Genomic DNA, 23337 nt, shown 5'->3' on the forward strand with positions numbered 1-23337 from the left:
CACACACACACACACACACACAACGCATGCGCACTCACACGCTCATACGTGCACGTCATCACGCGCAGCTGTCCCTGGAGGGCGCGCGCCAGGAGGCCTCCTCCCTGGCGGCGGACAACGCGGAGCTGCGGGCCAAGCTGGACGAGAGCCGCGCGCAGCTGCAGAGCAACGAGCAGATGATCCGGTGGCTCAACCAGCAGGTCACCGACGCGCAGCTGCAGGTGGGGGGCTGTGGGGTTTGGGGTTTGAGGGGTTGTGTGGGCAACAGCCGTTGGGGGCAGCAGTGCACCCCTGGTGCAGCTTGTGGGGGGGGGCCAAGGGGGGCGCGCTGGGGCAGTGGGGGCTGGGAGGGCAGCCAGAGGGGGGCTGAGAAGGGGGAGTGGCCTAGGGGCCCGACCTCGCGCGCCAGTGGGGGGTGAGGGGATGGCCGGCCCCAACGGCTTCGCTGGTCTCAGGTTGCGAGGCGTCCATGGGTCGCGCAGCAGGGGAAAGCCTGGCCCAACAAAGCTAGGGCGCCTATACGGAGGTTTGCCAGGCGCAGCCGCGGCCCCCAAGCCGCGCCCGGCTCAGACACTGGATGCCGCACGCCTTGACCCCGGTTAACTGTCACCTGTCACCCGCCTACCGCCGTTTTGCTAGGTCAGCACGGTCCCGGGCTCGCGCTACCAGTTCCGCCCCACAGGCGCCGTGTCCACCGCGACGCACCCCGCCGCGGCCCTCCTGCCCGGCGGGCTTGGCGGCCTCTCCGCCGGCGGCGCCGGCTATGCGCGCGCGAGCAGCAGAAGCCCCGCGGCAGGGGCTGCCGTGGGCAAGGCATCGTTCGCGGCGAGCAGCGCCACAAAGCAGCAGCTGCCCTCGCAGCGCCACCCGTCGCCGCAGCATCACAACGTGTCGTCGCTGGGCTTCTCCCCGCAGACGGCGTCCCTGCCGCCGCCGGGGCGCGGGGGCGGCGCGCGGGGCGGGTACGGTTATGGGGCGGGCGGCAGCGTCGGCGGCGGCCTGTCTCCAGAGCGGGGGGCGGGCGAGTACGTCTATGCGTGATGTGACCTTGGGACCTGGACGCACAACAAGTGCGTGGTGGTTTCGTTGTTTCGCTTCTGCGCGGCGTATGCACCTTTTTGTCGGCTGTGGCATGAAGGTGGCCATGAGGGGCCAGAAGCCGCCGTCACCGCCACCCGGGCTGGTCATGGCAGAGCGCGCCGCCCTCTGTTCCGGCCGTTTGGGTTCAGACGGTCGGGGCCCAGGCGTGCGAACACGCACGTGCCCTCTCGCGCCCGCAGTTGCACGCGTCGCGTGATCATTGCGCGCGCATGGCGCCGCCCCGGCACTAGTTTGACCTGAGAAGACGCTCTGGCCTTGTCGCTCTGACGCTGTTACGAATGAGCCGCGCTGTTGACCGACCTCACCCTGGCCTAGCCTTTGACTTGACATGACTCAACCCGACGTGCATCATCCGTGCTGTGACCAAGCCCTCGCTGGCTCTTTGCTGTTGGAACAGGACTTGATTCCCTTCACAATTATCAACCTCGCTTGTGTGGCGGGCAGGGCTGAAACGCCTCTCGCAGGTGCCTTGCCGGCAAGGCGGGCGGGGGCGGGCAGGTGTGCTTACACGGCGCCCACCCTGCGGCTGACATATACATGGTGAGGGCCACAGGCCATCAATATTGTAAGGAGGAGGCCGCGCACCACGCGTATTGTGTTGGGAGTGGGGCCGGAAATGGTCCGGGCACCGTGGTTATCATTGCAGTGTATGGTGGCGCGAGCGGCCGCGCAGCACTCCACGGCGCTGACACCCGGCGTCGGGTCCCTGGCTGCTGGTGAGCGTGGTCCCAGCGCCCTACTCGAAAAATTACATTGGCCGGAGCGGCCACAAAAGTGTGGCGCGCAGCCTGCCTTGACAGCAGTTCCGTCTAGCCGCGCCGTCTCGGCGCGCTGGTTCAGAAACCAAGGAGGTTGGTGTGGTTCAGATCATCAAGTCCACGTCAAAGCGTCTGCATTGTGCCTGTCGCAGTGGATGGCGCGTCGCATCGCGCAGAGGCGCGGAAGGCGCATGGCCCCACGCTCAAAGGCCACCCCACACAGGCGGGAGGGGGTTGAGGGGCACCGCCCCACCCAAATCCGCCGTGCGCAAAAGCGAGTGTTGGCGCAGTCTCAGCGCGTTGCTCAGGGGCTAAGGGCGTCAATTATTCTGTCGGCAGGCCAGCGCTCGCAAGCGCGGGCGGGGCGGCGACGTCAAGTTGCGCATTCGGACACACACCAGACGGTCGCACGAATAGGATCACAAATGTGGATCTGGAGGGTTTGAATCTTATTGAGTCTCCTAATAGCATGTCAGCAGCGCCTGGCAAGCTCTTGGTTGGTGAGAATCATGCCCCACGTGTCTTGCCTCCTGGTACAAGCAGGCCGGGCTGCTTTGCTACTGACCGGCCTCGGCTGAGCTGCCGACGGCGCGGCAGCCGCACTGGCCCGCCTCCGGCCGGCCACTGCCGGGCGCTCACCGCCGGCTGCCAGTGGGCGGCAGCAGCCCCTGCTCGCGTGCCCAGCTGGTGGCGTCGTCCGCCCCCATCTTGACGATGATGTCGATCTCGTCCGGGGTTGGGGGGATGATCATCATCAGGAGCCACTCCCAGATGCTGTAGGGGTTCTTGTTGTACTTTCCTGGAAGAAGCAGTGTCGCACAATGGCGGGGTGGCCGGGTAGTTTTGAGGCACAGGTATGGCTTGGGGGCCAGGGGAGGGGGTAGCATGCTGAGGGCCCAACCATTTGCTTGAACCATTCCTACATCCTGCCCACTTATAGCAAACGCCTGCTGCGTACACTAGGTCCCTCCGACACGAGAGCATGCGGACCAAAATATGCACGTGCAGATGCGTGCACACACGCACGACTGCACACGTGTTCCCATCCGCACCTAACCGTACCACCCCACCCCCACACGCACGCAAGCGCAGGGTGGTCTTGAGTTAGCCACACAATGCAGGATCTCACAATCTCCCACCTGGGTAAATGTGAACATCAGGCCCAGGGTTGACTGCTGAGAGGTAGGCCACGGTCCCCAGGACCACCTCGTCAACTTTGTAACTTGTGACCTGGGGGTGACATATTGTTTATTTTGGGGCGGGTGAAGGTGGGTGCAAGGAAGCAGGGGTTGCGTGTGAGCCTGTTCAGGAGTCATAAATTGTGATCCAAGGGTATGGCGGCAGTCAGGGGCATGGTGCTCAAGGGACAAATGTGGGCTGCAAGAAGCGTGGGCAGCCGCAGCTTGTGTTGCTCATGAGGGTTGGAACACGGTTAGGCCGAAAGGCCACGCATAAACTCAGGGGGGCGGCGACGATCCTGCCTCACGTGCTTGCCTGCACAAACGCACTCGCCTGTACCCCTGCAAACCACAAGCGCGGCGCGCATGATAAATTGCCGCCCCGCACCCGCACGCACCTTGTTCTTGAGCATCACGTTCTGGATGAACGCCATGGGGTGCGCCCCCAGCGTGGAGCTCAGCGCGCGCCTCAAGACGCGGTTGGTGTAGGGCTCGTTCAGGCTGTCAAGCAGCTCCCGGAAGTTGAGGGGCGGCAGGACCGACGCGGTGACACAGAACGTCACGTTTGGGGGGCACGGCAGCGCGCGGCGGAAGCCGCCGTCTGCGGTGCGTGTGTTGCGGATGTTGGGAGGACAGACCCAGCCTGAGGTTTCAGGGCAGGATGTAGCTCCGCACGGCAAGAACACCATTTGTGATTATCTATTCGCGGCGCACGGCCCTTTCAGGTGGTCACTCCCCTCTTGCAGTGCTCACCGTATGACCTCACGCCCCTGAACGGGCGTGTCATCGCAGGGCCGGACCACATCGGCACTGGGGGGTGAGGCGAGTCAGCGTGGCGCGAGTAAGGCACAGCACGCCAGAGCCGGCACCTGGGTCAATGCTGTTCTAAAAGGCACATGCAAAGCAGCAAAACCAGCCACTGTCCGGCCAAGCCCTCTCCACTTATTGCAACAGTTTCGGCATAATGTCGAGGTTTGCCCATGCAAGTCCCAAAACAGTGCTGCTAGCCAACCCTTGGACCGCCTGCGCCACTCCTGCCAATGGAGTGCGACGCGCGGCGCCGCTCACGATAAACGCCGGTGCGGATAGCTTGCGCCAGGTCGTCCCTGCTGTCGTAGGTGTTGGTCCAGTTGCCGACTGGGACGCCCTTCTCGTTGGGGTTGGCAAAAAGGATGTAGGCCGTGCCATTCACCTGCAACGAGGACGGGTCCACCAGGCGGTACAGAGGGGTGCATGGGGTGATGCTAGGTTGCCAAACACATGTGAGCATCTCCTGGGAAACAAGCGCTGCGGTGGCCTGTGCCAGATGCTTCCTCTCAAGGTGTGCCCCTCGCCCTCGGTCAGTCACCCCGCTGTCGCTGCTCGCCCTTGCACACAGGCCTCCCTTGCCCATTGCGTCGCTTGTCTGCGTGGGCCCTCTAAAACAATGGTCCCGCAGAGTTTGCCCGGCCTCGCCCCACCGCGGCGCCCCGCGCGCCGCGCGCGCCGCGGCTCACGATGTTGGCTGCGTCCGGCGGCAGCAGCTGCTCCACCACCCTGGAGACCTCTGAGTCCAGTATCCCCGCGCAGTTGTTTTTCGCGCGGCAGCGCGTCACAAACTCCTTCCCAACCGCCAGGAACTTGTCGTGGCCGACGATCCCAAAGTCCGGGGCGCAGCCGATTATGCCGCCGCTGGTGCCCGCGACGCGCGTCTCCCCTGGCTTGATGACCCCGAGCTGCTGCAGCACCTTGGACACGCCGATGAAATAGAACAGGAGGAGGCTGCGGGTTTTCGGGGTTGATGTGATTGAATTCAAGGTGAGTTGGGGTGAGCGGGGGGGGGGGGTGAGGACAGTATGTGGGCGTCACCATGCAGTGGATGAGGGATGGGGAATAGGGCCTGGCACCGGAAGCGTCGGGGGCTGCAGGAAAAGAGAACGGGCAGCTGCGATGATTCGTGACAGTGCAAATGCACAGGCTTTGTCTCACTGTGTTGCCCAGTACCTGACAGACGGTCAGGCGGGACAAGGCTTTGCGCAACGGGCAGTGCGGAGCAGCGCCACGACTGATTCATCGCGCTACCCCGTGCACCTCACCCTGAGCCACTGTAGCCCACTCCAAGGGTGTTATTCTTCACTGCCACTTCGATGGACGTGGTATTGAGCCACAAGGGGGGCAGCGGCCCCGGCGGAAACATGGTGTCGAACGCTCCCTTCGCATCATGGGCGAAAGCTCCCACATCAGCCATCTCTAATCAAGAATAATATGACCTTGATTCAGATAATGTGACACCAAGCACCGCACGGCCTCTAGAGACGCTGCCCCCGGCTCGAGTGCCCTCACGCAGAGCTGTGCAGGCCTCGCATGTGCAGCAGCGCGACGAACTCCACTAGATAAAGGCTTGCCGTGATGATACTGTACAAATTGCTCAAATGAAGACGAGGGCGGGCGAAACAGAGTGCTGGACCCTCACGCAGAGCCTGTGGCACTCCCCGGTTCGGCACTCCCCGTTGTGAAAAACGGGAGCGTGTAAGCACGCAGCGATTAACGGAAATTCATCCTCATTGATATGTGGTCGCATCAGCAATCATGCCGTTTACCAGGCCTCCCATCTGGGAGGTTTCAAAGGGGTTGCATTTGCAGCTGCCGCCGCATGCCTGTCTTCGGCACCCACCCTGCCGCCTTCAACATGTTTGTGAGACTTGGAGTTGCACATTGCGGCAATAAAAGACAGGGCTTGACGCATAAGGTTGCATTTTGCTCTTTGATTTGAGCAGCCACGCACCCTCAGTCGCAAGCAACACAATTGTGGGGGCAGTGCACACGCGCTGCTTAGACTCAATCCCAGGGTGGAAATCACTTATCATTTCAGCCTCTAAGCGTATGCAACAAATTTTAGCCTCTAAGCGTATGTAACAACATAGTGGTACTGGTAAACACTCACACACATGCAAGGGCCCACACAATAACATGCATGAAATGAAACCAAACAGATAGAGCAACTGTCAGACTGCCAACTAACCGCATAGCCTAGACTAACAAGGCAGCTCGCGGCACGACCTCTACAGCTGGGGCTGCCTCACACATTGCAAGCGCGCATCATAATGCTCACAGCAATTGTTGGCGGCCGCTGCACAAGTTACTGTGCATGAGCAAGTGCACAACCCACCACACCGCGACGTGGCACTGCGCGCTAGCCTTGCAGTCACTGGTTCGGTTGTGAAGCGAAGCACCGGGCGGCAGCAGCCCCATCCTCTTTCCCCAGGAGTAGGCATCCTGCACACCCATTTGCACCATTCGGTCGATGTGGTCGTTGGTGGGAGGCATCAAAGGCGCGGCGCCTATGGCGCAGGGCCTCGGCGCCGCTAGCCTTTTGACAAGAGAGCCCCATACCAGACAACACTGATCATACGTTTTGGTCTGTGCCATCCGACGCAAGTTGCTACCTTCCCCACCATGAGCAAGCTGTGATCCGGCAAACATTTTAGCTATGCAGGCTGGCATTCTTTTGAATAGAGCCACCGCCAGCATGCCTGTCGTTTATGCGGTCATGGACATCCAATGGACATCTGAAGAACCAATGTCAGGCTTCACACCACCCGGCATTCAGTTTCACTATGTTTGTCTGTATGAGGGTGAGATCCCGCTATAATCTTGAGACCCACCACCAACCAGCCCAACAGGTTAACAGGTCTTAGGGTCACTGAGGGTACCCATGCCGCACATATTCCAGTGGCGGGGCCCATGTGCATGCCAAAAAATGCGCTAGGAGCAATAAACAGAGACGCAGAATTGGACACGTCAATAGGGTAGAATTCGCACGTCACCATCCAAGAATGATCGACCCACTTGCAGTGCACACAAAGGCGCACAATATGCTTGCCCAAAGGGCGGCATACATGTACATGTGAGGGGCTGATTGTTGATGTGCAGGTACGGATGTTGGTGCGGGTGGTACATCTAGTCGCTGCACTCAAAATTGCGAACCAATACATTATTAATGTTGGATGGATATGGGCATGACATTGGCAGTGTTCGTTGGCACGCACACCATTGAGGCAAACCAGTGTGCCTTGTGAACTACAAATGGCACCCGCCGCAAGCACCACAGGGTCAAGCACGGGGAAGTGCCCTGCATGGGCAACCTCACGCAGCGCACAATGGAGAAGGAAGGCCTGCGGGTCAAAGCTGCGCTGATGGCGCATGGTGCGCCGCTCGCCGCGCATTTGCTGCCCTAGAAGACCATTTGCATTGCCCCAACCAAGTGCTTGAGCGCCTTCCCAGCTGCCTTGTCTCGCTCCCTGCCGCACACGCCACTCTTGCCCCCTCACAAGTCGCCGTTCAAGCCGATCCGCCAAAACCAATCACCGACCCCCTCTCAAGCGCACACAACGTGATTGCAGGCCGCCTGAAACATATATGGTGGGCAATCAGCAGCTGGGGCTTGCAGGAGCGCAGCAGCTTCGCTCCTACCGACACCCAGCACGGCCGGCTGCCCTGCGTCACCGCGCATCAGCCGCCACTGCCTCACCCGAGCAGCGCGCCAAGGCTGATTATTGTCTTCGGTTTGGTGGCGCCGACCGTTGTCACGATACCGCCATGCCTGTTCGTAGGCACTGTCTGGGTGGTAATCGTTGGAATGTACGCCGGAGGCACCGCCGGCTTGGCCGCCTGCGCGTGGGCTTGACCAGACTCGTGCACCACTTTGGGAGCTGCCGGCTTGGGCAATGACCCGTTGGCCGGCTTGGGCGCTTGCGTGTGCGCCTGGCCAGACTCGTGCACCACTTTGGGGGCTGCCGGCTTGAGCGCCGGCTTGGGCGCTTGCATGTGTGCCTGGCCAGACTCGTGCACAGCTTTGGGCGCTGCGGTCTTGGGTGATGTGGGCGTCTGGCCAGCCGGGCCCTTGCGGGTTGGGGGCACCCAGCCAGACTCTGACACCCGGCCGCCTGGCAGCTTGGGCATGAGGCCATGCTCCCTGGCCCATGAGCGTGCGTCTGCCTCGCCCATCCTGACCATCTCGTCGATTTTGTCGTCTGTCGGGGGCGCCTGAGGATGGAGGGCGGTTACGATGAGCCACACCAAGAGTCGGGGGCAGCACAGCAGCGGGCCGCCAGCTCAGCAGTGCTGTGCATCGTCGTGAGGTTGATTAGTGGGCGCTGAACAGCCAATACACCTGCAGCGCAAGACTTCCCCAGCACGATTGCTTGTGCCCGAAATCCTTGCAAGTTCATTTGCTCTGTTGGTGCCCTTTGCAGCTCCCATTTTCCCAGACAACTTGGTGTCCTCAAGCCATTGGCTCAGCTCACCAGGATCATCAGCATCCAGCGCAGCAGGTTGTAGGGGTTTTGATTGTACTTGCCTGAGCGACAATGCGTGATTGGCCACAGCTTGGTAGGCTGGCACGGGGCAGCAGGGAAACAGCACACGCAGCCGTATCGACCGACTGCATGCCACCAAATGTCTCAGGTAAAACACAAGCTGATGTGAACTGCACAGGATGTATGCTAGACCCCAGCTCAGTAAGCCCGTAAAAACCTCTGGGATGCCCACCAGGGTAGATGTCCACGTCCTCTTTTGGCTGGTGGCTGAAGAACGCGTACCACCCTGCCAACATCTCCGCCATGCTCTGGCCGGGGTGCAGCGCACGGTTCGCCAGCGTCTCCATCACAAACTTGGTGATGCTGGGGGCGTCGCGGCCAAACGTGCCGTACATGGCATCGTACACCTGCGATTGAAGTGCGGGGTTGGAGGCGTCCACGCCATCGATTTGCTTTAACACCGGCCATTGGCGCCTGGCAGGTAATGACGGCACCCAACACACCGCGCGGCCTGGCTCGCAAGCGGGAGTTGAGCCGGGGCCGCTGCGCCCGCCGCCCCTCGGCCGGCCGGGCAAGCGAGCTCCAGAGCGACAGAGGCCAATGGCGCGGGTCCGCACGTATTTGTCGTTCTTGGAGTCAAGGATATCCTTCCAGACGTCCTGGAAGGTCCAATCGCAGGGCAGCACCGACACCTTGACGCAGTAGGTGGTGTTGCCGAGGGGGCACGGCAGTGGCGTCCGGAATGCGCCGTCTGCGGGCGACGAGGGGAGGGGGCCATTTGAGCTGTGAGGTGACTGGCGGGGCAGCAGGAAATCCGAGGGAGCACACGCGACGGCATAACAACAGGCATTCAGCACCGCTACAGCAAAGCGCAAGACCCGTGCGCATCCGAGTTGGGGGGCAGGATGGTGCTCCCACCGTATCGCTTTTGGCCGCGGAAGCTTGTTGTGATGGTGGGTCCCGACCATAGCGGCACTGCATGTTGCGGACACCGCAAGGGTCACGATAGAAATCGGTTGTCAGCTTTGTGGTCCATGCTCGGGGGCCAACTGACCTTCATGCTGTGGGGCTACTCTTCTGTAGGGCGGGCCCAGAAAATCAGCAGCAACACAATGCATAATGCTCCACAGCGCTCACCGTACACGCCGGTGTACACAGCGTTGATCACATCTGCGGGTGCAGCGCAGGTAGCCACATGAGGATTCGCGCGTCAAGCCGCCAGCTTGGCGGGTTGATAGACAGGACACCCCTTAACAGTGACTTGCTCTCAATGTGTGCTTCCAGACTTAAGCGCCTGCCCGCTGCTGTACCAGCCGCCAAGCATACAATTGCTGCACCACCACACTCACCTCCACCCCCCAATGAGAAACTGTCAGCTGTCGGTGCCGCTGCCGGCTCCTCTGCTTTCATCGCATGCCTTTGACCTCGGCTGTGCACCGCCCCCAGAACCCCTGCACAGCGCCCGGCCAACAGCCCTGCCCCTGCGCGCCTTGCCGGCTGGTGTAGTTGACCACGTAGTCGCCCACAGGAAACCCCGCGTAGTTGGGGCTGCTCAGCGCAATGTAGCCGATGCCGCTGATGCGCTTTGCCGCGTCCTGCGGCATCATCTTCTCCGTCATCTTCCGAACCTTGGGGATTGAGTGCAGTGTTGCGCAGGCGCACGCGCGTGATGTGGCGGGACCGAGTCACAGGGCGGAACGGGGCCTCCTCTTTGCCTTGTTTCTGCAGGACCACGGCCCCTGGTGCATGACAGCCCACCTCAAGTGGTGTGTCACCTTGGTGTGCGTGCGTGCGCAAAAGCAGATGCTCACACCGGTCGATTCTAACCCCGCACACCTCTATCCGCCCTGGCCACACATACGAATACACACAATCACCTCTTCTCCAAGAATGCCGGCGCAGTTGTTTCTGGCCCGGCAGTTCCTGGCAAACTCCTTCCCGTACTTGATGAACTGGTCGTGGGTGACGAACCCATAGTCCACTGCAGCGCTCAGGATGCCTGGGGCACCAAGGCGCGCGTGTGCGGCTATGTGTACAAAAGAGAACCAATGCCGCGACTTTGAAGAAGGTGTACAGGCTTGTGCATAGAGTGTGCAACAATCCATCTCCTCCCACGCGCTTTCACAACTGCAAGGGTGTCACGTCTGCACAGGCCGCGCACCTGCACTCGCGCCCGCCGTCTTGGTGACCCCGGGCTTCACGACCCCCAGCTGCTGCAGCACCTTGGACACACCGATGTAGTAGAACAGCAGGAACCTGGGGTTTCCAGAGAATCACCGTCGTTAAGCCTCAACCTGGCTGCTGCGATTGGCAGGCGTCTACCTAGGGGTGGGCCCCTTGTTCACCCTGCAGCGATCACACCCCGCCGGCCCCACCCACAGCGAGCGGGACGGCACGTCCTGTCTTCAGGCGCACACGCACGGACATGCCGCTGCTCACCCTGCGCCTGCGTATCCAACACCGATGGTGTTGCGCTGCATGGCTGTTTGCAGCGACGTGGTGTTGTGGAATGTTGCCCCAGCCAGCGGCGCCAGTGTGTCAAACACCGCCAACTTGGCCGTCAATGGATTCAAAAGCAGCGCGGTATCTAGAGACTCCATTTCTTTCTATACTTTTTCAACGCAAACGCGTGCTGCGCGGTCGTCTTGGCGCTGAGAACGCGGCGTAGACGCAAGAGAGCGCGGCGGCGCGCCTCCCCCGTATGCGCAGACTTTTCAGCAACTTTCTGATCCTTTTACTAAACTTGAATGGCCGACAGGCTCGCGCTGCTGTTGCTAGGATGGCTGCCGACCAGAAAGAAGGTAGGGAAGACGGGCAGCGTGGCTTCGCACGATTGATGAGGGCATAGACATACAATGAAATCAAAATTGTAAGATTCCAAACAACTTGCAATTCAACGCAATTGTTGGTAGGCGTCCACACAATCGTGCACTTGGCGATGAAGGAAGCCACGCGGCGGGTAGGACGCGCCAGGTGCCTGATTACACGCTTGAAAGCGCTGTCGACCGTCTATTGCAGCTTCAGCATGCTATATTGGGTGCGAATATTGCGCCTACGCACGTCTCCATGACCACCTGGCGTCCAGACAGCACACACCCATGGCGTTGTGTACTTGTGTGGTCACCAAACCCAAGGAGCTGTGGTAGCAGCCCCTGTACCTGCAACTTCTTATCAGGAGGTATAGCAGCTTATGGCTTTCAGTAGCTGCCACGGCATAGCGGTGATGACGCCTTTGCTGCTTGCCGCAGTACGCACACATTACTAGGGCTGCCTGTAGCAATATCATTGGCCAAATTTGTGAACAGCAAACTGCAGCAGGAACTAGTGATCTCGTGGTCGCTAACTATCCCGGCCATATCAAGCCTTTTTTTGGCGCAGCTAGACAGATGTCTGTGCAAGGACCAGCAGGCGACAGTCTTGGAATGATACTTGTGCATACGTCTGTATGTATTTGTCTGCAAAACCCAAGCATCAAGGCAACGTTTGAGGTACACCGGGCAGCCTGCAGCTGATCGTGGTGGTTGCATCCAAACACCACTCTGCCTTGGCTTGGTGGCTTGAATATGCCTGCTTCACTGCGTCCCACGGGCTCTGTGATAATCAGAGCGAGCGCAGAACAGTTTGATTGTTCAACTGCAGTGGGTTGATCCGAAAAAGCCGGATGAATGTGTTGGGGTGTTGTGCAATGCGCCGCAGCACCCAATGACGCAAGCTTGCTCCATGTGTCACGCTCGCCTGGCGGGCGCAATCTTGGCCTTGGACGGGGAAGGGGGCCACATGAGACCGCGCAAACACAGACACCTGCTGGAATACAGCTGATTTTCGTATGCGCGACTTTCAGCGCGACACTTGTGTTCAAGTGCGACTCGGTTGGCGTTTCGACAATCCAACGGACGAGATCAACGCCGTTTTTTTCTATTTTGCACGGAGCAAAGCGAATCTAAACGACCAGCGGCAGCATTATGCAGGCCACGGCACCTTTGGCGGGAACGCCGAGTGCGCCCAAGTCTCCCGACGCGCCCGTTTCGCGAAAGCCGCCAGTGCTCGCTGCCGCCGATCCCGGCGGCATTGCGACCGGCAATGAACGCGGCCCCTCCAGTCAAGAGCGGCCCTTCACGATGGCTCCCGCCGAAACCGCAAAGCTTGTCGGCGCCGAGGGCCCCACCCTCACCCCAGGTGCGTGCCACTCGCCGCGGGCTGAGCCGCTGCTCATAATTACTCGTTACTGCAACGCCAGCGCCTCATCATGCTGCTGCTGTACACTCCCAAAATTGGTGTCTGCGCTTGTCAGACCGTGCGCGTCCAACAGATTGGTCCAAAGAGGCTGGGTTGGCGGGACAGCAGGTGCCCGCTGAGGCGGCCACACCGGAGCCTGAGGAGGGGGCGCAGCTAGAGCGAGCTGCGCGGCAGTTTGCAAGGACGGTCGATAAGGGCGCACCCGTCGACCGAATGGTGGGTCGAGGGGTGGAGGCCAAGCGAGGTCGCACAGCATTCAGCTTGTTGCATGCGCTGAATTGCAAGGCAGTGGCCAGGTGCACGGCGCGCAGATTGACATCACTGCTGCCCAGCGCGCACACCAGCCGTGACGACGCCTCTTCGACCGCCTGCAGGCTTTACTACCTACCAGCCGGCAAACCGCTTGTGTCATTCTCACATGCCTCCCAGCATCTCACTGCGGCGTTTCCTCCCAATATGTGAGCCCTCATCCCACGCAACCACCCATCAACCTCACTCCCGCACCTGCCTCATGCTGCGCCACAGGTGTCATTCCTCACGACCCTGGTGACCTACCCCTTTGTCTACCTCCTGCTCGCGCGCGCCGCGCGTGGCGAGGGCGCGCTGGGCGGTTTCATGCTCGACGGGCGGCGGCGGCTGGAGGACTTTCCAGAGGGACGCGCCATCGTTGACCTCGAACGGTGCCTCGGCCTGGTTGGGGGTGCAATGGGTTGCTGTGATACTGGCTGCGTTGATGTTGAGGGTCGGGCCGGCTTCTGAAGACTCTTGGGTTTGCCCTGTCCTAATGCGGGTCGTGGTGGGGTGAAGTCTTGGCAGGGTGAGGTTGTGGATTCCAGCTCGAGCAGCGCTTAAGCATGTGAGATCTCCCTACCAACGTACGCCGACCCAGACCTGGAGCGTCAACCCACCCACCCCGCACCAACAGAGCGCGGGCATGCGCGCCCACCCACGCGACGCGTGCGTGCCGCCAGGTGGTGCCGCACCAACGCGTACCTCAGTGTGACAGAGGAGCTGGTGCACAAGTACGCGCGCACCGCGGCCGCGATCGTTGACGTCTACGTCGCCAACAGCACGTGAGGGGGGCTGGGTGCTGGCACATGGGGGCGCACATGCATCTTCATGTGTTGATGTCGGCACGTTCACCCTCGTGAAGCAGGCCCAATAAGGCTTACCAGGGGATCCCTCCCAGCCACCCCGGCATCGAATGTCGGAAGTGTCAGGTGGACGTGCGACGTCGCTGGTGCCAGTAGTGCCATGACAAGCATGGTTGGGCGCCACTCGTAGTCAGACAACCAACCCGCACTTTTTTTTCTCGAGCCCGCTCTGCAATTTCTACACCGCCCAAAACCGCAGGCTGAGGGCGCTGCTCCTCAACGGCTGGCTGCTCTCTCTCGCGGGCGTCCAGCCGCCGCTCACCCTGGAGGCGATCACGGCCGACCTCATGCCCCGGGCCGTGGACCTTCTCAGGCAGAGGGACCCTGGGCGAGCCCTGGCTGAGCTGCAGGCAAGCGGTCAATATTCGCGCCGCCCCGCACCCCGGCCTCGTTGCTCCTCACGCTCCTCGCATCTCCTGCCTCGCCCGGCCCCGCCGGCGCGTGCGGGCTGATCACCTGCACCACTCATTGAACACTCGCCAGCACAGATGTCATCAGTTTGTCAATGGGATGCCACTCTGTACTCCTTCTCTCCATGTCAGCGCCGCGCCCGTCCTCCCTGGTGCAGGATGAGGCTTACCCCAATATTTCCTTCCTCAAGCGCCAGCTGGAGCGCCGCTACTGCCTGGCCCGCGGCCCCACGCTGCTGGAGAGGGCGGAGGTGTTCCTCACCATCTTCAGGTGACGTGCGGCGCCAGCGATGACTCATCGTCGTCAGCCGTTGACGGCTGCTGGCACGGTGGCGTCAGTCAAGTCTGCGTGCAGCTGCGGCGACGTTTGCTTCAATGGCAAGAATCCCACACTTCGTCTGATCAACAGGCTTTCAACATTCTGCACAACGCACTGGGTGCCATGGTCCACACCGCCACCGTGACCGGCCCCTCCTCTTGCCTCGCCCCTTGCCCGGCCTGCCATCAGACGTGCCGCCCGCCTGGCCTTCGCCCTGCTGCGCCTGTGGGCGCGCGCCCTGCACTACGTCTCAAGCCTTCTGTCCATCGTGTCGGGCGCGCTGAGCTTTACGGTGGTGCCCGCCATTGTGCTTAGCGTGCTCAGCGCGGCTGCACAGGTTTGCATGTTGCGGAATGGCGCCTGCGAGGGGTCGAGGAGGCGCTGCAGATGCAGCTCGTGCCCGGCTGGCCGCGCGGCGCGGGTAAAGGGGAGCTCAAAGGCCTGCAGCCTTTCAGCTGGCACTAGCGTCAGCTCGACCCTGGGCATCCCTGCAGCTGCCGGCACAGCGCTGTGATTGCTAGCAATCCATGACAACCTTGGATTCCCGACGTCTCGCTGGTGCTGCCACCTTGTGCTGCCCCACAATTACGGGTTCTTGTGTGTGGCCATGGCCCCGATACGTAAGCGATGCGAACGAATTTGGTCACAGCTCCTCCCTGACTCAATCCCCCAGATTGTTGCCCTGAGTCTGACATCGTTCGCAGAGTTTGTGGAGCCTGTCATCATGCAGGCCCTTGCCTGGGGGGAGGCAGGCACCAGCCAGGTGAGGGATTGCAATAATCTTGCAGTACTGGCGTTCCCTACCAGCGTGCTTTACTTGCCGTTTGACTATTGCTAACTCCATTAGCAATGAAAGACTTACAGTCACCCTTGTTGTTCCCGGCAAAACGTTGCGTGGAGGTGGGCGCTGTGGCTGACGTCGGCGGCACCGTGGGGCCGCGCCGCCTGCCGCCGCGCACCGTGGAGGGCCTGTCGCCGCTGCTGGAGGGGCAGATAGAGGCGTGCACCCCCATCCTCAACCGCCCTGGTAGGTGGGTGGGTGGGTGGCTGGGTGTGGGTGGGGGTGGGGTGGACGTCGGGGGCTCTGGTGTGCTGATGAGGCACGATCATGGCGGCACAGGGGGGGACCGTCGGGTCTTGCGTTGCCCAGTTGCCGGGCCTCGTCCTGCCAAGGGGCAGGCGTTACTCTACCTGCTCGCACGGCTGCCTCTCGAATTTGCCAGATACGTATCAAACGACTCAATCTCCTGTTGCATGCCAACCGGAGACCGATTGCTCCCCGATGTACCCTTGGATGCCCTGTCACCCGCCCTTCCTGCCTTACCCGCTTTCCCCAGAGATCCCGAGGTTGTCAGATCAACCCCTGCTGGTCAAGGCGTACGACCTCGGACTGGTCGACGCCGCCGGCGACGTGGACCGCCGAGCGGTGCGCAGCAATGGTTGCTGCTGTGGCCGTTGTTCTGCGCAGAGCAAGCAAGCAGATCTCGGCTGGCAGCCTCTTAGCTGGACCGGATGCCCGTTTAGGTTGCATACATGCGTGCGCATGTCACCTTACACACAATTTTTGGCTGCAGCGCGCGCGTGCCCCTCATACATTGTGTGAGCAGGTGTGGCGGCTGCTGGAACGCGGGGGTCGCGGCGTGTTCAAACCTGACGGCTTCTTCGGCTACGCCTCCAGCAGCCACCGCCGGGTGGGTGTGCACGGCGCAGCCGCCGGGGCTGGGCTTCGGGCACTGGTGGCTGTACGCAGCACTGATTCCCCAGCGCGTCTCACGTTTGGTCCGGTGTGGTAAGCCTCGCAATGTCCATCCAGCATGCGATGCCGTTGATCGCGTGTCACGAGGGCCCCTGGCTTCACAATGACGATTCACCCATCCCGCCTGCTGCGTGTCCCCATCACCCCTGCGCTTCCACGTTGTTCTCCAATCCGCCCTCGGCGCGCGTGCTCCCCCTGCCCCCAAAGGCGGCGGTCGTGCTGCTGGCGCGCGCCCTGGCGTGGCAGCGCGTCAACGCGGTGGTTAGGGGGGGCGAGGCGCTGCGGTTCGTGGTCATCACGGGCACGCCCAAGGGCGGCAAGGCGACCCTCTTCGCAAGGCTCACAAAGGTGCGGCCGCGGTTTCCTTCGGACGGTGCATTTACTCGCTGCCCAAGCCGTGGCATTGGGGCTCAGAGAGGTGTTTACACAGCAGCACCCGCCAGGTTACACCCCTTTTTTTGGCAATGAAAGGCCGGATGCTTTCATGCGTGATGGTGAGATGCCAGGCACCAGCCCGGGCTCTGATGCACATGCTTTGGCTGCCGTGTATGCTGTGAGTGCGAGCGGCGGCTTGCCAGCAGGCTGCGATGTTTGAAGCCTCCCGCCGACTCAATAATGCCGAGTCATTGAGGACGTGGCAGGCCAACCGCCCGCTGCCTGCCTGCGCAGGGGCCGGCGTCCGAGTCCAAGGCGGGCACGGCGGCCGCGGGCGACGGCGGCGCCAAGAGGGGCCCCGCGGCCGTCGACGTCCGGCCGCTGGCGGACCCTGGGCTGAGGGGCGCCCAGGCGGTGGTGTTCCCCGGCCTGCGCTCTAAGGATGAGTCGACGGCCGCACTCGCACAGGGCCTCGCCACGGCCCTCGCCGGTGAGGGTGACTGCAGACGACACGCACACCGGCCCTCGCCTGTCTCCACCTGGCCACTCAGACACTCGTGCATGCGCAGTTTTCCCCCGCAACGCACGCGCCCTGCTGGCCTGCTGCAGATGGGTGCCCAATTGTTGCCACTGTACCGGCAGTTGGATACGCCCAGCTCCGCCACAGCATGTCCCGGTCGCCTCCTGATGTTCTAAGTATTCAAACGTCCTCCTGCCCATCCACCTTCCAACCAAGGATCCCAACCTCCCCACCCACCCCGAAACGCCAGGCATGTGCTGCTGCATGGTGTTCGTGGCCCACCCCGAGGCGGACCCCTCCGACCCGTCCTCCCTCGCACCCCTCGCCCACGCCCTCGCCGCGCGCCGCGGCGCGCTGCTCTGCGTCAATGGCCCCCGCCGCGCCGCCGCGCCCTTCGGCGCCGGCGCGGGGGCGGCGATGGTCGCCAGGTGGCGCGCGGCGGTGGACGGGCTGGCGGCGAGGGAGGGGCTGGATGCGGGGCTGTGCAGCGTCGTGCTGACAGAAGTGCTGGGGAGGGGCGCCGGCGGCGGCGGCGCTGCCGCAGAGGGACAAGGGGCCGCCGCAGGCGCAACTGGGCGCGGCGTGCGGGGTCGCGGCTCGGGCCGGGGCCGGGCGCAGGAGGGGGTGACGGCGGCGGAGGTGGAGGAAGAGGAGGAGGGAGAGGAGCCTGAGGGCGTGCACGCATTTGGGGACGTGGAGGAATGGGTGAAGCGAGAGGCGGCGGCTTTCCACCGGATGGTGTGATTTGGTGTGGACTGATGTGATCTGGAGGTGAGGCTGGGTGCGGCGAGCTGGGCCGCCGCATGTTGTCCTGGTTGCTTGGGTGACTGCGTCCAGAGGCGCCCAGGGCTGCATTTGCATTCTATTCATCTGCACTTCTTGCTTCTCAGGCACACTGTGTCGTGTTGTCCTTGAAATCACTACAGTACGTTGCTTGTTTGCAATGCAGTGGAATGCGTGCTGCTTGTTCACGTGGACTGAATCTGCTGCAACATTTGGTGGATTTGCCGGGTCGCACAGCGAGTCAGAGGCGTACCTGGCTCCCCCAAACTATGGCTTGCAGATTCGGTCGCACAAAGGCGCTTGTTTCACCACAACACCAACAGGGTGTTTTTGTCCCAGGCCGCTGCCAACCGTGCTTGTGCGACGCGAGTCCCAACCCGTGCTTGCTTTGGGCAGCTGCCATTGCAACCCCGCGCAATTCCTGGCAGAGCTGACGCCTGCAGCTGAATACCCCACCCAGCCAGCCCCAGCCCTGATGCAGTCCAGCCTGGACAGATCCACCCTTTGCATGCAGCGCACCCTGCTCGCTGCGTAAAGAGGAACAAACGCGTTATCGGGCCAATTGGCAGCGTTACAGGGCTGTGCCTGGCAAAAAATTCGCTCACACACACGAGACCAGACGTGACGAGCCCTACGCAGCCGCCTCGGATGTCCGAGGCGCGCCGCGCGGTGCCCGCCCCGGCCGGCAATCAATCACACAAACACAAACACACGCTCCCGCTCCCGCGCCCGCGCGCGCTCTCAGAGCAGGCGCAGGTGCTCGTTGGTGAGCACGGTGGTGGTGTAGGGGTTGGCGATGTGCGTCGCGAGGTTGGCCAGCGGGGTGGTGCCCGTGGTCTGGGCCTGCGCGGCGAAGCCGGCAAACGCCACCATGGCGAGGCGGCCGTTCTTGATCTCCTTCAGCTTCAGCTCCGCAACATCGCCCTTGGCGTAGCCCAGGGGGTCGAAGATGCCGCCGGGGTAGCCGACCTCGCCCGCGGGGAGGCTGCAGGGTTCGAGGGTTTTGGGGGCCGTGTTTGAGGGAGGGGGGTGCGCACGTCTCAAGAGTGGATTCTGGGGGCCCGGAGGTGCACCGGGCGGCGCGCTCGGCCGCACATGGTGCCCTCAGGTGATGCTGCACTGCGCAGGCTACGTCCTCTGCGATGCTGCACTGCCCAATGCCTTTCCACACCCATTGGGTGCACACCCACACACACACCCACACCCACACCCACACCCACACCCACACCCACACCCACACATGCGCGTGCACATGCGCGCGCACCGCCTGCCGCGGTGCCCCCGCACCTGTACTGGGTGAAGATGGGGTCCTGGCCCACGCTGCCCGGGTTGCGGATGTCCTGCAGGCGACGCAGCTCGGCCCACGCGAACAGCAGCACCTGCACGCCGAAGAGCGCGTTGATGGGCGCGTAGTACTCGAACTTGGCGTGGTCGAACCTGCCGGGGGGAGGTTTCGAATAGCGCGGGTTGCAGCGGTGCGGTGAGTGTCTATGAGGAGGAATGTGGTGCAGGGGCGATTCGCTGGATTGGGTCAGCTGCAGCCACGGCTGTCGCTGCACGCTGCGGGCCCGCTTGCTGGCACCATCCCGGCGTCTCTTTTACTGCCATCCATGTTCTCGATCACCCCCTCCGCAGATCGCATCGCAGTAGGTCCAGTCAAGTCGAGATGACTCAATCACACTCCCCTTTCAGGAGCTTTCCTTATCTCATTTCCTCCCTCTGCCTCACACACACATTCACACAGACTCGTGTACACACAGCCTCGTTCATGAAGGCACTCGGTTATGGACTCACTCCCGCGCGGGCTCACCAGGGGATCTGGGCCGCGGGGCCGCCGGCGCCGATCAGGTGGAACAGGTCGGGCACCAGGATGCCCGCCACACCCAGCATGGCGAAGCGCGCGTGCACCAGCTCAGCCTGCTGGTACCACTTCAGCTTGGAGGCGTCCTTGCCCTGGGGGGACACAGTCATCATATCAGGGGGCAGCGGGGGATACAGAGTGTGAGGCCCGGGGCGGGGGTGCCCTGCCGCTAATTTGCAACCAGACACCATTCCCGATGCGGGCGCAGCGCCGTTTGCGGACGAGTCGACTGTGCCGACGCGCAGCACTCCCTCGCCACGCAGGCCGCGGCAATGACCTCCGTGCCGGCCACGCCGCCCAAGGAAAGCGCCCCGTCCTCTGGACCCCACCTAACCCGGCACATGCCAACAATCCGCATCACCGACTGCTGTCGGCCCAACTCCAGCCTGTGGGACCGGTCACGTCCTTACAGGCGCCCTGCACGCAACAACCACATGCCCCGACCGCCGCTAGCAATACAGCCGCCACTCACCAGGCCCAGGGGGTCGAAGCCGAAGTCACCAACCAGGGTGCCGTCCAGGTGCTCAGGCAGCTTGTTCCCGGGGAACCAGCTGGCACGGTTGGCGGCGGCCGCCTGCGAGGGACAGTAGTGCGCGGACGCATCAACCCATGACGTCATCACGGAGTGCGCGTGCACTGGTCGACTCTCCGCCCTGGGGGTTCTGCCAGACGCGAACCGTGAATAGCTGCACTGATGCAGCCAATGCATGACCTTGGAGGCAGCAGCGACTGCACTCGGGTGGGTCAACCGCCAGCCACCCTTGCATGGGCAGCTGCCCATCCAGTGCCCGGCAGCGCCAGAACGTCACAGCCCAGACTGCACTGCTTGCGGCGCACCTGCTTGGCCTGCCAGCTCTCCACCCACTGGCGCGCCTCCTCAGCATTGGCCTGTGCATCGAGGGCAAGAATCGCAGACGAGGCGGCGTGAGCGCGGCGTGCGAGGGTGGCGGTGCGGCGCACGCGTCTGCACAGCCCGGCAGCCGCGGGCCCCGAATGGCGTCCGGATGCCAACTTAAATTTGCAGGCTTCGACCCCCACACCACCAGATCCAGATGCGCAAACCCCGGCAGCGCCCCGGTACTGCAGGAAGACGATCAGAAGTCTGAGCGGGTGCCTGCCTCTGACCTGCACGCGGACGGTGGTCTTGCGGCCGGAGGTGCGGCCGGCAGCGACCTTGTTCGCCGCGGAGAAGCGCGTGAGCTGCATTGTGATGAGGGAGATTTCCCGGTGCTGGAGGACCAAGGCTGGGCCTGGAAAAGGGATGATGGGGATCTTCTGACGACGTTAATCGACGAAGATAGCACGCAAACGCCTCGCTGGTGCACAAATTGCCCTCGGCCCCTGGCTAGATCCGCGGCACGCGCCTCTCCTACTTCCGTATGCCGATATGACTTGACCTGTGCAGCTTTCCGTTTTTGTTCTCGAATGTCTTGCTGCACTCACTGCCACTTACCATTGGGCACTGTTGTTGAGCGCGTGTCTCGTTCAAAAATTTCTCAGCACGGCGCACCCGTACGTGCTCAACGCATCCACCTTGTCTTGAATCGTTTGTGGTAAATCTGATACTTTATTTGATGAACACACACCGCGATCGACAGTGACACTGCCGTTGCGGCAGTCGCAGCACAACACACACCAGTCGCTGCGGCCTACACGGTCTTGGGCTTGCAGCGCTGCAAACCGGTGCCCTATCAGCCCACGGAAACTCAGTGCAGCACTCTGACGGAGAGGCATGTGGCGGTGATGGTGCTGCACAGGCTGCCACCAGCAACCTGCGCATGACCAGGCGGCGACGCCCCTGCGCGACGCCTTGGCTGTACTCGGCGCGGGCCGCAGAACCCGCCCCGGCCCTGGCGCCGCGCCGCCGCCGCCATGGTGCCCCTCCGCAAGCCCGGCGGCCTCACCCCGCTGGACCGACTGCTGCACCTGGCGGCCTTCAGCGCGCAGCGGCTCTCCTCATGGGGCCTGGGGGCCAAGCTGCTTGCACTTGCGGCGCTCGCCAGCGCCAACGTCGCCGTGGGGGCGGCTGCCTACGTCTGGGCGACTGGGGACGACTGGTGGGCGCGCACGCGCACCGCTTCGCCGCCGACTGTGTGACGGCGGCTGCCCCGGCAGACGGCCGCCCGCCAGCCGCAGCGCGCTGCGCGCGCAAGCCGGACACTGGCCGCGACCCCTCGTTATCAGCCGTCAGCTGCGCTTTGCTGCGCCCACGGTCCCCACGGCCCCTTGCCCCCCACCCCCCCACTTACAACTTCAGGCCAAACGCGCTATTCACCGTGTATGGCGTGCTGCTGCGCGCCCCTGGCTTCACCGTGAGAGGGGCGCCCACCGCGGCGGGCACGCTGGTCCTAAACGTCGTCCTCATCTATAGCGTGTGAGCGGCGCCCGATTCCGGCTGGGGCGACGCGCGCGGGCGCCGGCGCGGTCGGCCCGGCGGCCGGCGGGCCACAGCAGGGAGGCGCAGGGATGCCCATGCCCGCCCGTTGCTGCGTCGTGTGACGGGGCAGGTTCCAGTGTGAACAATGCTGCCAGCCCACCCGCACTCGGTATGCTGCGTCGCCACGACAAAACCTGCAGGTTCGTGTTTGCCATCGTGCTCGGTGCCGGCATTGAGGAGGTCAAGGGGCGGCTGGCGGCGGTGCGCAGCGGGGAGGTGGGGCTGAGGCTGCAGCAGCACGTGCTGGTCCTCAACTGGTGGGTGCACTGCACTGCCCCCCACTGCAATGCCTTGGTTGGGGGGCGGCAGGTGGGGCGTGCAGGGGCAGGCAGATGATCTGGTAAGGTCGGAAGACGGCTCGGCTGCAACTGCATCAGCAAGGAATGAGTCTCGAAGAGAGGTGTTGAAAGTGGGTTACTGGGTCTGAGGCTGTCTGAGCCAAGCAGCTTTCCCTCGCCCACCCCTGCACCCCCAAACCCTGTGGGTCGCCGCAACCGCACCCAAAGCCGCGTACGCCTCCTCTGCCCGCCGCGCGCGCCCCCTCTGCCCGCCGCGCGCGCCCCCGTGCCAGGTCCCCCCTGGCCGTCCCCCTCCTCCGCCAGCTCAGCGCGGCGCGCGCCGACCCCGCCTCGCCGCTGCACCGCCGCCCCGTCGTGCTGCTGGCCGACCTGCCAAAGGCCGCCCTGGACGCCCAGCTGGCAGAGGCGCTCAAGGGGCTCAAGCTTGAGCTGTACGTGCGCAGCGGCCAGCCGTGGCGACTGGAGGACCTGCGGCGCGTGTGCGCGCCGGACGCGGCGTGCATATTGCTGCTTGAGCCGTACGCCGCGACGGGGTCTGGTGGCGGCGGCGGGTGCGGCAGCGGCGGCGGCGGCGGCGGCGGCGGTGCAGGGGGCGTAAATGACGGGGTGGTGCGGTCGCCAGAGCCGGTGGCGGAGCGCGGGCCGAGACTCGCGCCGGCGGGGAGCGTGTCGGAGCCGGTGGCGCTGTTTGGGGAGGAAGGGGGCGCGCGGCTGTCTGGTTCGGGCAGTGGCGGCGGCGGCGGCGGCGGGGATCGGCAGCAGCAGGCGCTCAAGGCGGCGGCGCTGATGGGGTTGATGACGGTGCTCGGGCCAAGCAGCGGCGGAGAGCTCCCGCAGCGCGCGTCCCCATCCC

At 63.2% G+C, this 23337-nt stretch overlaps 7 protein-coding genes across 7 annotated transcripts; 4 read left to right on the top strand and 3 right to left on the bottom strand.

Annotated features, from left to right (window-relative positions):
* Window positions 1–26: 26 nt before the first annotated feature.
* MNEG_4326 (hypothetical protein) lies at window positions 27–1041 on the top strand (the record flags this gene model as incomplete). The annotated part of the gene is made up of 2 exons (XM_014047191.1): window positions 27–221; window positions 640–1041. The coding sequence occupies 2 exons, from the start codon at window positions 27–29 to the stop codon at window positions 1039–1041; spliced, it is 597 nt and encodes a 198-aa protein (XP_013902645.1).
* A 1453-nt stretch (window positions 1042–2494) lies between these two features.
* On the bottom strand, window positions 2495–5707 carry MNEG_4327 (hypothetical protein; the record flags this gene model as incomplete). The annotated part of the gene is made up of 7 exons (XM_014047192.1): window positions 2495–2658; window positions 2999–3089; window positions 3436–3638; window positions 3791–3847; window positions 4106–4229; window positions 4498–4798; window positions 5691–5707. The coding sequence occupies 7 exons, from the start codon at window positions 5705–5707 to the stop codon at window positions 2495–2497; spliced, it is 957 nt and encodes a 318-aa protein (XP_013902646.1).
* A 2606-nt stretch (window positions 5708–8313) lies between these two features.
* On the bottom strand, window positions 8314–10934 carry MNEG_4328 (hypothetical protein; the record flags this gene model as incomplete). Its single annotated transcript, XM_014047193.1, has 8 exons — window positions 8314–8375; window positions 8567–8741; window positions 8952–9085; window positions 9472–9504; window positions 9806–9962; window positions 10212–10333; window positions 10496–10590; window positions 10774–10934. 8 exons carry the CDS (start codon window positions 10932–10934, stop codon window positions 8314–8316), a joined length of 939 nt encoding a protein of 312 aa, XP_013902647.1.
* Window positions 10935–12783: 1849 nt separating this feature from the next.
* Window positions 12784–13647, top strand: MNEG_4329 (hypothetical protein; the record flags this gene model as incomplete). The annotated part of the gene is made up of 3 exons (XM_014047194.1): window positions 12784–12786; window positions 13096–13250; window positions 13542–13647. 3 exons carry the CDS (start codon window positions 12784–12786, stop codon window positions 13645–13647), a joined length of 264 nt encoding a protein of 87 aa, XP_013902648.1.
* Window positions 13648–14259: 612 nt separating this feature from the next.
* MNEG_4330 (hypothetical protein) lies at window positions 14260–17848 on the top strand (the record flags this gene model as incomplete). The annotated part of the gene is made up of 9 exons (XM_014047195.1): window positions 14260–14405; window positions 14643–14790; window positions 15127–15216; window positions 15354–15480; window positions 15791–15879; window positions 16061–16144; window positions 16417–16557; window positions 16879–17074; window positions 17355–17848. 9 exons carry the CDS (start codon window positions 14260–14262, stop codon window positions 17846–17848), a joined length of 1515 nt encoding a protein of 504 aa, XP_013902649.1.
* Window positions 17849–18628: 780 nt separating this feature from the next.
* Window positions 18629–20954, bottom strand: MNEG_4331 (chlorophyll A/B binding protein, putative; the record flags this gene model as incomplete). The annotated part of the gene is made up of 6 exons (XM_014047196.1): window positions 18629–18872; window positions 19175–19324; window positions 19698–19840; window positions 20221–20322; window positions 20586–20636; window positions 20874–20954. 6 exons carry the CDS (start codon window positions 20952–20954, stop codon window positions 18629–18631), a joined length of 771 nt encoding a protein of 256 aa, XP_013902650.1.
* Window positions 20955–21620: 666 nt separating this feature from the next.
* MNEG_4332 (hypothetical protein) lies at window positions 21621–21805 on the top strand (the record flags this gene model as incomplete). The annotated part of the gene is made up of 1 exon (XM_014047197.1): window positions 21621–21805. A coding segment is annotated over one exon (185 nt), but the record flags the coding sequence as incomplete, so codon positions are not given.
* Window positions 21806–23337: the final 1532 nt, after the last annotated feature.

This window comes from Monoraphidium neglectum (assembly GCF_000611645.1).
Source record: "Monoraphidium neglectum strain SAG 48.87 unplaced genomic scaffold scaffold00596, whole genome shotgun sequence".
Classification (NCBI taxonomy): Eukaryota; Viridiplantae; Chlorophyta; class Chlorophyceae; order Sphaeropleales; family Selenastraceae; genus Monoraphidium; species Monoraphidium neglectum.